Below are 12,527 nucleotides of genomic sequence, written 5' to 3'. Positions count from 1 at the left end.
TCATTTTTCCATGTTCATACATGAGCACATAATATTTCTACCATATTCACCCTTGTACACCCTTTCCTTATATCCTCCCCCCTCTCAGTGGCACCCGCCTCCAGACAGGACCTGTTTTTACCTCCCTGTTTCCCGTTTTTGAAAAAACACATTTTGTTTAAGATATCTATATAGAGTGTTTCATCATTACATTTCCATGTGTGTATGTATTATATCCCAAATTGATTCATTCCCTCCTTTTTTCTTTTTATTTTCATCTCATAGTGAGTTCACCAGGTTTAAAACTTCTGTATTCATTCTTGTATAGAAAGTACATCAACCATATTCACATTCTTTACTCACCAATCATCTGATTTGAGGCAACAGTTTTTACTCTGAATATGATTTTGCTGATTTAGGCTGCATTGTCTATACTCACACACCACATAATGCTTTCTCTGTATTTCTAGTTAATAGGTTTTTGAGAGTAGAAAAAGTACTTAGGTTTTTTTAAGGAAAGTGCAGTGCCAAGTTCTCAATCTTTACAAGTTTCCCCAACTTTTAGTTATACTTCTAACAAATTTCACAAAAGTTTATCAAATATATCCAGTATGTTCAGTTTCCTAAGGAATTACAACTCTTTCCATACTATTTGATCTCATTTCCCCTTGAATTCATTATATCTTCAGCCTATTTTACCTTACATTTTATTTTGCCATCAGTATCAGCATGTCCTTAATTAAAAACAGTTTTAAAATGCCTTTATTGTTGACACTTTTTTTTTTTTTTGGAGGTACTGGAGTTTGAACTCAGGGCTTCACATTTGGTAGGTAGGTGCTCTATCACTTGAGCCACACCTCTAGCCCTTAAATACCTTTCTTAAATTTTGTTTTGAATTCTTTGAGAATAAGATTTTAAGATAATAAGATTATTGGCATGAATACTTATTCTCAACTTTTAAAAAGTTTTAAATACTGAAACACAAGTCCAATAGCAATGATTTGAAACCCAAATGCTCTGAAAACAAAAGCTTTTTTTATACTTGATTTGGCAGCAAGATGGGAGCCAACTTGTATTTATTTGGCCTGAAGCTGAATAATGTTTTTCTTTCAATTAATGTCTGTGAGAATGATTCCTAATATGTTTCATTGCAAAAATATCTTATGTGTTAACTGTGGAGTGCTGCCACATGCCTTTCTCAGTGAATTCCCTATTGTGGTTCATCTGCCTTGTTACCTTATAGCCAAGTGGTGAATTTTGAGTCACATCTTGGCTGAAGGATTTCAGATGAGAAAGTGAGGACTTGTAATCACTGTTGATCTAGTACTACCTCTTCCTCCTTGAAATTTTCCCCTAAGTTCCAGTATCACCATTCTTGGCTGGTTTTCCTGTTTTGTTCTTTTTGGCAGTATTGGGGTTTAAACTGTGAGTTTCGCAGATGCTCTACAGCTTGAGCCATGCCTTCAGCCATTTTTACTCCACTTATTTTGGAGATAGGGTCTTGCTTTTTTGCACAGGCAGGCCTTGACTGCAATCCTCTTATTTTATACTTATGTGGTAGCTGAAATGAGAGGCGCATGTCACCATGCCCAGCTTTTTTCCATTGAGATGGGTCTCATTGGGCTGGAACCATGATCCCCCTCATCTCAGCCTCCCAAGTAGCTAGGACTACAGGTTTCCTTTCCACACACACCCTCCCCCTTGGTGGTTTTTCACTTATTTTCTCTGTGATCTGGCCTTAAGGCTTTAAAAAAACACAAACAAAAAAAATTAAACTTGCCTAGTAAATACTACTTTAGTTATCATGTGATTGGTTTTTTTGAGGTAAGCGTCTTGCAAACTGTTTCCCCGGGCTGGCTTCAAACAGTGGTCCTCTGATTTCTGCCTCCTGAGTAGCTAGGATTAGCAGTGGGAGCCACTGTATATCTTCCCACAGGTTTTTTAGTGGCATTGAGAGCTCAGCATGTAAACATGTTTGGAACCAAAATCATGCCAACTTCTCGTCTCCAGCAAACTTTCCAATTTCCCTTTGTTAGCCCTCTTAAACAGTGGTGTCGCATTCTTTCCATTCATCCAAATTAGAAGCTGTAACAATAAAAATTTGGCAATCTTTGATTCCTCACTCTTTTCGCATCACATTGCCCCACCCCCTAAATATATCCAGTTGATTTCCAGATCCTGTGATTTCTGCCTCCAACTTTCTCTTGGATGACTCCTTTTTTATTCTGTTTCCAGTTCAATCTATATCATTTATGTTGTATCGTATTATAATAGATATGGATATGTCTATTAACTGGATATGTAATTTATTGTTCACATATGTTCTTTCCTATACATAAGTACTGAAGCCACTCTTCTGTCCATTTTGCTGTGGTTATTTTTGAGATGGGGTATCATGAACTATTTGTCCAGACTGGCCACATACTGCAATCCTCCAAAGTAGCTAGGGTTTACAGGCATGAGCCACTGGTGCCTGGCTTCCTTGTCTTTTTAAGTGTAGTAGTATCACAGTCATAGAATGTTCTTATGTATTCATTAAATCTGTGCTTTCTTACTTGAGGGCAGGGAGTCAGTATTTTTCCTTTCTTCTTCCATTCCTTCTCGTTCTCTTCATTCTTCTTTTTAAATCTTTCACAGCAGCTAGCGTAACTCTTTCCTATGGTAAGGCAGAAATTTTGTTGAAAAATTATTCAAGAGTGAACTACTTTGGATGAAAAAGTCACTTCTGTTAAAATTTTTAATATATACACTCATGTCTATAACCTTCCTCTCAGGACTGCCTTTGCTGTGTCCCATAGGTTCCGGTAGGTTGTGTTTTCATTTTCATTGACTTCCAGGAACTTTTTAATTTCCTCTTTTATTTAATCAGTGACCCATTGTTCGTTAAGTAATGAGTTATTCAGTTTCCAGCTGTTTGCATGTTTTTTGTCTTTATTTTTGTTGTTGAGTTCTAGTTTTATTGCATTGTGATCAGATAGTATGCATGGTATAATTTCTGTTTTCGTATATTTGCTGAGGCTCGCTCTGTGCCCTAGGATATGATCTATTTTGGAGAAGGTTCTGTGGGCTGCTGAGAAGAATGTATAGTGTGTAGAAGTTGAATGAAATGTTCTGTAGACATCAAGTAGGTCCATTTGATCTATTGTATATTTTAGATCTTGGATTTCTTTATGGATTTTTTGTTTGGATGACCTATCTATTGATGATAATGGGATGTTAAAGTCTCCCACAACCACTGATGGAGTTAATATATGCTTTTAGGTCCTTCAGGGTATGTTTGTTTCACTTGGTGTTTATACAGTGCTTCTATGGTTTCCTTTATTTCTTCTTTTGCTTTTTCAAATTCTCTGTTTTTGTTGTCTTGGAATTTCTTGAGTGTCTCCTGTACATTTTGGTTGACCATATTCAGTATCATCTCCATGAAATTCTCATTGAGTACCTGTAGTATTTCTTCTTTTAGATTATTCTTGTGTGCTTCATTGGGTTCTTTGGCATAGTTTATCTTCATTTTGTTGGAGTCTGGGTCTGAGTATCTGTTTTCTTCATTTCCCTCTGGTTCCTGTACTAATTTTTTGCTGTGGGGAAACTGATTTCCCTGTTTTTTCTGTCTTCCCGTCATTATCCTTGGTGGTGTTACTGTCCCTGTACTGTGTGCAATTAAGTATTTTCTAGCTTGTAATAATAGCACTGGTGATATTTAGAGTGGAAGGGTGAGAGGAGATGGAAAGCAAAGAAGTTAAAGGAAAAGGGAAAAACAAACAAGTAGAAAAAAACAAAACAAAGAAAGAAACAAAAAAAGTTTCAAAGATATAAACAGGGAGAGAGAGTATACTAATCAACCGTAAGCTGAACAGGCATTAGAGAGACAAAGAGGATTGAAAATAAAAAATAAAATAAATTAAAAAATAAAAAAAAATATATATATATTTAAAATCTCCAAGTTCAAATGCAATAAAGTTTCAGTCTTAATAATTTTGGTGTTCGTCCCTCAGCCTCCAATCCTGGAGATGGTGCCTCAGAAGTAGTTCTGTGGTTGTCTCATCAAAGGGGAAAAAGACTGGAAAAATCAAAATAAAACAAAACTGCACAAAACAACAACAAAAAAAAACCCCACAAAGTGTCCCAAGTTCAAATGCAATACAATTTCAGTAAGTTTTTCAGCATGCAGGCATAGTTCGGTTGTTGTCTCATCAAAGGTAGGAAGAGAATAAAGGAAAAAAAAAAAAAGAGTCTGGAGACAGGTCTGTGAATGTCTATCTGTGGCTGCCTTTCTGCTGCTGTCAGCTTGCTGTTGCTGGAGGCTTTGTTTATGCAGATCTCAGGGTGAGCTTAGCACTCACCTGGCCCTGCAGGCTTTTTTTACTCAGAGTTCTCCGGTGTGTGAGCCGCTGCTACAAGCTTTCCCCTTTCCAAGCACACTGGGGGAGGTGACACTGCACCCTCTTTCTCAGACCTGCGTGTTTATTTATAGCTCACATGGGAAGTGGGCCTTCTCCCCTCTCCTGTGGAGTTTTCCTCCCACCTCCACTTTTACAAGCTTTCCTGCTCCTGGTTGCTGGGCGTGTGCCACCGCTCCTGCCCTCTCCGGCCCAGATTGTTTACTTACAGTTCCGTGAGGGATTCCCCTCCCCCCCCTTTGGTGCTCAGGGTGCCCCACCCTCTTTTCTATGTGTCTTTTTTTTTTTGTTATTGCTTATTATTCAGTTTTTCTTTTTTCCCTGCGTGGGGGTCAGTCTGTCCAGGGGGCTAAGCTGGTCTGGCCCAGGGTTGTCTGTGGGGGTACCGTGTACCACTTAGCTCACCTTGTGGTTGTGTCTTCCCAAGCTCTCTGGGCACTGGCTCTGGCGGCAGCACAGGAGCCCTCTTGTTTTCTCCCTTTAAGGTGAAGTGTAGATGCTCTGCGCAGGCTGGAGGTGTGGAGAAGTCAAAGTTTTGCCTCTTCTTGGTGGTTTTATCTGTAAGGTGTATCTCCAGCGTCTCTCCAAGATTTTACTTTAGGAGGCATGCTTTCTGCTTCCTCCCTCTAGCTGCCATCTTGGAATTCTCCTAAAATTTTTATTAGACGATAGAAACACCATAAGTAAATATTGTCTTATTTTCTATGTAGGTGTATTGTAAAAATCTATACTTGCCCTTGATTTATTACAATAAATAAAATAAGGCCTAGCATTGGATAGTTTTTTTGTTGTTTTTGATTTGTTCTGTTTTGTGATTTTCCCTTAAGAAAGAAAATCAGATTTACTCCTTTTGCTTATATACAATGTTAATTTTATTTTGTATATAAATTAAAAATTTTTTTTCCTTGGCTAGGTATGTAGCACATGGATTGGAAGTGGAGTTGTCAGTGATCTCAATGATCTCCGTCGAGTACACAATCTGCTTGTTTCTTCTCTGGATAAAGTTCAGGCCGGAAAAGGATCTTCCAGCCAACTGTACCGAGAAAGTGCCACAACCATGGAAAAGCTGGCTGTTCTTAAAGCATGGGCAGAGGTAAACATGGTCTATTGTCGAACAGTTTCTCCTCCGATGAGAAAGTTCTCCCTACTCCCATTGGTAAAAACATTTCTGTTTTTTGAAAGCCTACCTTTGTTATAGAATGCTTTTTGAAAATATGTTGACCAGTTTTTGGGAAACTTCTGTATTGAGGAAGAGCTCTCCTCAATGGAGAAATAAGGCAGAGAAAACCCCAAAAAATGAATCATAGAAAATATGTTATACCAATAATCTTTCACTTGATTAAATTTCAGGAGACTTGCCACCTTGATATCTAGGTTGCAGGGGTTTAGTTTAGTTTAGTTTTTCTGTTGTTGTTTTTGCTCTGTTTTTTGAAATAGGGTCTCCCTATCTCAGGGTCTCCCTAGCCCAGGCTGGCCTCTACCTCCCAAGTGGTAGAATTAAAGGCAGGTGCCAACGTTTTTTGTTTTTTTTTTAATAGTTGATTTTATCTCTTTCATTCTCACAGTTATATGTATATAATTATATTGTTTTAAACTCACTCTTATAAATTCCTTCTGCCAGTTGCTTTGAATTCTTATCATCTGTTCTCCTGTATTTCAAGTAAACTGATTCATTCCTTTACCAGCCCAGCCCATTCTCACTTCCCTGTTTCCCTAATATCAGCAGCCTGTGACCACTGAATAGCAATTTCTGGCTCAAACATGCAGCAGTCAGGTGACATAATTTAGATAAAGACTGCTGTAGTTTAAAGGGGCAGGTCTTTTTTTTTTCTTTCTTTCTTTCACAGCAGGAAAAGAATGAAATATAGAGCTCCTAATAAGATATCATGGAAATTCATTTTCCCTGATTTTTTGATCAAGCTGTCTTTCAAAGGTTTCCTTTATTTTACCTTGCTGCCATTTTGGGCTTAGACAAATGGATAAGTATTTTTTGCTCAGGTTGATAAAATGATTGTTCTTATTTATAAAATTTTAGTCTTTTTCAAATTAATGCAAATCTCTAATTTTAGCTGGAAAGTAGAAAAAAGTACTATAATATGACTATTTTGTGTTATCTCACTTTGAAATTAACTAAAATTCTTTGTTCAGATCCACATACCTACACTTTTAACTGAAAAAATTCCTACTTTTCTTTGTGGCAGTTATGTTCCAACTGATTTACCAGGTTTTACTTTAAAAATACTTTAAAATTGTACTTAATTCTTCAACCTCCTTATTAGTTTTTCGAAATGTAGAGACCATGATATGTTATGAAATCATTTTTCAGTTAGCTGTTTCTTTGGTCACTTCTATAATGTAATTGATTTACCTACTGGGAGGCTTGGAATAATTAAGTGTAAAAGGCATTAAATTTTGAGTAAGAAGTCTTAGAACAAGTGTGTCACTAGAGTTTATCATCCGTATGACACGGTCAAGTGATTTGATCTCTCAGTGCCTCCATTTTCCATTACAAAGTGGAACTTTTATCTTCTTCTGAAGCATTACATACAAGTGCCAAGCATTGTGCCTGGCACTGAACAGAAAATAACAGTTGCTTAAAAAATTAGTTGAGAATGTCATGTGACTAAATTAATAATATGCATTTTTATTTGAAATTCTTTTATTAGGGGGTGACTTGGAACTATAATTTAGTGATTTGTACAAATCACTTAGCCTTTAATGTTGCCTAGGAATTCTTTTCCTGCTTATCTTCCTTTCCTTCATCATTTTTCTACAATGCCTAGCATATTGTAGCTCTGACTACTTAAGACCTATCTAGAGTTCTGCTTTTTCAGTTAGAAGAGTAGAAAGTACTAATTTTCCAATTCCTTAGATTGTTTCCTTCAAATCTTTTGATTTATGTGAATTTATAACTGTTCTTTTACTGGTATAACATTGGGTATGTTATTTAAAAGTCTTTTTCTCAACCTGAAAGTATGGATAATTGTACACATAGGATTATGGTATGAATTCAATGAGATAATCAATGTAAAAGATTTTGTGTAATACCACAAAATGTCACTTTTATCAATTATATACTATTATATAGTATATACTATATATTATTATCAATATTATAACTATTATTATGTAATTATTATTAATTTAATATTTTTCTGTAGTCTAAGGCTAATGCTTTTCTTTCCCTCACCTCCCACTCTGATTCATTTGGCAAAGTATAATAACACTGAGCATCAACTCAGTGCCAGGTTAGCAGTTGAGGGTACAGTGATGAACAAGGCTGATATACTGAACAGGACAAACTCAAAACACGTAGATGCAACAAAGTGTAAAGAGAGTGATCATAAAAGAAATACAAAGTGTTTTAAAACAGTGCAGAGGCACATTAAACTAGGTTGGGGGCTCAGCGTGGGCTTCTTGGAGAAAATGACATTTTAGTTGAAGTATCGAAGACAAGAGTAGATATTAGTGAGGCATGAGTGTTAAGAGGAGACTGTTCAAACTCATTGCTATCAGTTGTCTTCCCTGCTGGATCTTCAGCATCTTCTTCTATGTGCTCTTTTTTTTTTTTGTCAATACTGGAACTTGAACTCAGGGTCTATACCTTGAGCCACTCTACCAGCCCTTTTCTGATGAGTCTTTTCGTGATAGGGTCTTGCAAACTATTTGCCTGGGCTGGCTTTGAACTGTGTTCTTCCTGATCTCTACCTCCTGATTAGCTAGGATTATGGGGGTGAGCCACTGGCACCTGGCAGCATGCTCTGTCTTTTCCTGTACTCTTCCCTGAGTCAACATCTCCTTCTGCTTACTGCTTTCTCTCTCTCTTCTTTTCACATCTCAATTTATTGAAGGAATTTCATTATCTTTAGTTCCCGTTATTCAATCAATTACTCACTTCTCAGTCTCCTGGAGTCTGGGTTTACTCTCACCATTCCACTGAGATTACTTTCACTAAAGTCACTAATAACATAGTTTTCCAAATCACTGAACACCTTTCAATGCCTGTCTTACCTGACCCTACTCAGCATTTGATTCTGTCTCCTCTAGAACCGCTTTGCTTGCTTTAACTTCTGTAACTCTACTTTTGGTACTCTTCCCTTTTTTTTCATGATTTTTATTGTTTTATTATTCATATGTGCATACAATGCTTGGGTCACTTCTCCCCCCTGCCCCCACCACCTCCTTTACCACCCACTCTGCCCCCTCCCTCTCCCAATACCCCTCAATACCCAGCAGAAACTATTTTGCCCTTATTTCTAACTTTGTTGTAGAGAGAGTATAAGCCATAATAGAAAGGAACAAGGGTTTTTGCTGGTTGAGATAAGGATAGCTCTACAGGGAGTTGACTCACATTGATTTCCTGTGTATGTGTGTTACCTTCTAGGTTAATTCTTTTTGATCTAACCTTTTCTCTAGTTCCTGGTCCCCTTCTCCTATTGGCCTCAGTTGCTTTTAGGGTATCTGCTTTAGTTTCTCTGCATTGAGGGCAACAAATGCTAGCTAATTTTTTAGGTGTCTTACCTATCTTCTTATCTTCCTTGTGTGCTCTCGCTTTTATCATGTCCTCAATGTCCAATCCCCTTGTTGTGTTTGTCCTTGATCTAATGTCCACATATGAGAGAGAACATACGATTTTTGGTCTTTTGGGCCAGGCTAACCTCACTCAGAATGATGTTTTCCAGTTCCATCCATTTACCAGCGAATGATAACATTTCGTTCTTTTTCATGGCTGCATAAAATTCCATTGTGTATAGATACCACGTTTTCTTGATCCATTTGTCAGTAGTGGGGCACCTTGGCTGTTTCCATAACCTGGCTATTGTGAATAGTGCCACAATAAACATGGGTGTGCAGGTGCCTCTGGAGTAACCTGTGTCACAGTCTTTTGGGTATATCCCCAAGAGTGGTATTGCTGGATCAAATGGTAGATCAATGTTTAGCTTTTTAAGTAGCCTCCAAATTTTTTTCCAGAGAGGTTTTACTAGTTTACATTCCTACCAACAGTGTAAGAGGGTTCCTTTTTCCCCGCATCCTCACCAACACCTGTTGTTGGTGGTGTTGCTAATGATGGCTATTCTAACAGGGGTGAGGTGGAATCTTAGTGTGGTTTTAATTTGTATTTCCTTTATTGCTAGAGATGGTGAGCATTTTTCATGTTTTTTGGCCATTTGAATTTGTTCTTTTGAGAAAGTTCTGTTTAGTTCACTTGCCCATTTCTTTATTGGTTCATTAGTTTTGGGAGAATTTAGTTTTTTAAGTTCCCTATATATTCTGGTTATCAGTCCTTTGTCTGATGTGTAGCTGGTAAATATTTTCTCCCACTCTGTGGGTGTTCTCTTCAGTTTAGAGACCATTTCTTTTGATGAACAGAAGCTTTTTGCTTCATGAGGTCCCATTTATCATGCTATCTCTTAGTTGATGTGCTGCTGGGGTTCTATTTAGAAAGTTCTTACCTATACCTATTAACTCCAGAGTACTTCCTACTCTTTCCTGTATCAACTTTAGAGTTTGTGGTCTGATATTAAGATCCTTGATCCATTTTGAGTTAATGTTGGTATAGGGTGATATACATGGATCTAGTTTCAGATTTTTGCAGACTGCTAACCAGTTTTCCCAGCAGTTTTTGTTGAAGAGGCTGCTTTTTCTCCATCATATATTTTTAGCGCCTGTCAAAGACAAGTTGGATGTAGTTGTGTGGCTTCATATCTGGGTCCTATATTCTGCTCCACTGGTCTTCATGCCTGTTTTTGTGCCAGTACCATTCTGTTTTTATTGTTATTGCTTTGTAATATAGTTTGAAGTCGGGTATCATGATACCTCCAGCATTGTTCTTTTGACTGAGTATTGCTTTGGCTATTCGTGGCCTCTTGTGTTTCCATATAAATTTAACAGTAGATTTTTCAATCTCTTTAATGAATGTCATTGGAATTTTGATGGGAATTGCATTAAACATGTAGATTACTTTTGGGAGTATCGACATTTTTACTATGTTGATTCTACCAATCCATGAGCATGGGAGATCTCTCCACTTTCTATACTCTTCCTCAATCTCTTTCTTCAGAAGTTTATAGTTTTCCTTGTAGAGGTCGTTCACATCTCTTTTTAGGTTTACACCTAGGTATTTGATTCTTTTGAGGCTATTGTAAATGGAATTGTTTTCATACATTCTTTTTCAGTTTGCTCATTGTTAGTGTATAGAAATGCTAATGATTTTTCTATCTTGATCTTATATCCTGCTACCTTGCTGTAGCTATTGATGGTGTCTAGGAGCTTTTGAGTAGAGTTTTTTGGGTCTTTAAGGTATAGGATCATGTCATCTGCAAATAGGGATAGTTTGACAGTTTCTTTACCTATTTGTATTCCTTTTATTCCTTCTTCTTGCCTAATTGCTCTGGCTAGGAATTCCAGTAGAATGTTGAATAGGAGTGGAGATAGTGGGCATCCTTGTCTGGTTCCTGATTTTAGAGGGAATGGTTTCAGTTTTTCTCCGTTAAGTATAATGCTGGCGGTAGGTTTGTCATACATAGCTTTTATAATGTTGGGTACTCTTCCCTTTTTATCACTCATTCTCAGTACCACTTGCTGTCTTTTTCTCTCCTTCTTGCTCTTTACATGTTACTCTTTTTTCCTACTCTTCATACTCTGTGGGCAGCCTCATCCACACTTAGGCCTATAGCTTTTACTTATTTATTACAGATTCCAAATCTACTTTTCCATCCAGATATCTCCCCCAAATTCCAATGTTGTATTTTTAGTTGTTTATTAGACATCACCACTTGGTAATCTATAGGTACTATTCGTCTAAATATGACTGTTCCCCCTTTCCCTAATGAATGGTCCTACTCCTGTCTTCAGAGCCTGCGTTCAGTATCATTCTTAACTAGTTCTTCTTCCCTAAACACTCTCAAATTAAGTAAGGAAATGTTATGTATTTTACTTCATCATTATCTTTGAAAGAATACAGTAATGTTCTGATGATAAAAATATCTGTGCTTGGCCAGGCATGGTGGCTCACAACTTTAATCCTAGATACTGTGGAGGCAAAGATCAGGAGGACTGTGGTTAGAAGCCAGTCCAGGTCAAAAAAGTTCCTAAGACCCCATCTTAATCAATAAAAGCTGGGCATGGTGGTACACACCTGTCATTCTGGATACAAAATAAGTGTAAATAGGAGGATTGCAGCTCAGGTTGGCCCAGAGATAACTATGAGACCCTATTTTAAAAAATAGCTAAAGCAACAGGGCTTGGACATGACTCAAGTGGTACAGCACATGGCCTTGAGTTCAAACTCCAGAAACAAACAACCCAAAACAGTTCTGTGCTTGAGCTGGGCATCATGGCATCAACTTTAGTCCCAGCTACTTGGGAGGATGTGACACAGAAGATCACTGGAACCCAGGAGTTCAAGGCCAGCCTAGGCAACATGGGGAGACCTTGTGTCCTTAAAAAACAAAAAAATCCATGCTTACCACACAAATTCAAAATATAGAGAAAGAGTATAAAAATGCTCATCTATAATATCACCCAAAGATAACTATTGTTAATATTTTTATGCATATTAACTATGCATATGTATATATGCAAATCTGTTTATAGATCTATATAATGTATATATGTATGTATCTGTATATGTCTCACTGTTTTTATTTTTAAAATAAAAGTGGAATCCTGTTTAACATAGCACTTTTTTTTCTGTAATAGTAATTTTTTAAAACTTAGAAATAGATCATGTATACCTTTTCATGTCTCTCAGTAAATGCTCCCCTCTTTCACACTGCTTTAGTTTCAGTCCTCATTATCTGACACCCAGTCTGTGCTATTGATTCTCATTTTTTTCTACTATTAGTCTTTTTACCCCCAGTCATTCCTGTATAGACTCTCAGAATAGTCATTCTAAAATGAAATTTTTGGCAAAGTGTATGAACTCACAACTCTGAGGAAACAAAAGCTATAAATAAACATAAGGGAAGAAGAAATATAAAATATTTCCCAACTAAATTAACATGACTTTTTGAATGGTAGTAAAACTTTTTTAAGGAGTGGTATATTTCAAAATACTTTTAAAAACTGCACATTAGTTGACTGATATAAGGAATATTTTATCCTTAAAGATATGGGTAAAAATTTTGCCATAAGGATTTTATTGTAGCA

General features: G+C 37.0%; 1 protein-coding gene across 3 annotated transcripts in view; it reads left to right on the top strand.

Annotated features, from left to right (window-relative positions):
* The window catches only part of Heatr5b (HEAT repeat containing 5B), a 93,461-nt gene that overhangs the window by 59,628 nt on the left and 21,306 nt on the right, over nucleotides 1-12,527 (top strand). For all 3 annotated transcript variants that reach the window (XM_074049508.1, XM_074049509.1, XM_074049510.1), the window contains one exon: nucleotides 5,290-5,469. In XM_074049508.1, coding sequence (XP_073905609.1) covers nucleotides 5,290-5,469 — 180 coding nt within the window. The remainder of the gene's footprint in view (nucleotides 1-5,289; nucleotides 5,470-12,527) is intronic.

The sequence above is a fragment of the Castor canadensis genome, chromosome 12, assembly GCF_047511655.1.
Source record: "Castor canadensis chromosome 12, mCasCan1.hap1v2, whole genome shotgun sequence".
Lineage (NCBI taxonomy): Eukaryota > Metazoa > Chordata > Mammalia > Rodentia > Castoridae > Castor > Castor canadensis.
The sequence above is the reverse complement of the archived record's forward strand: the minus strand, read 5'-3'. Positions and strand labels throughout refer to the sequence as shown.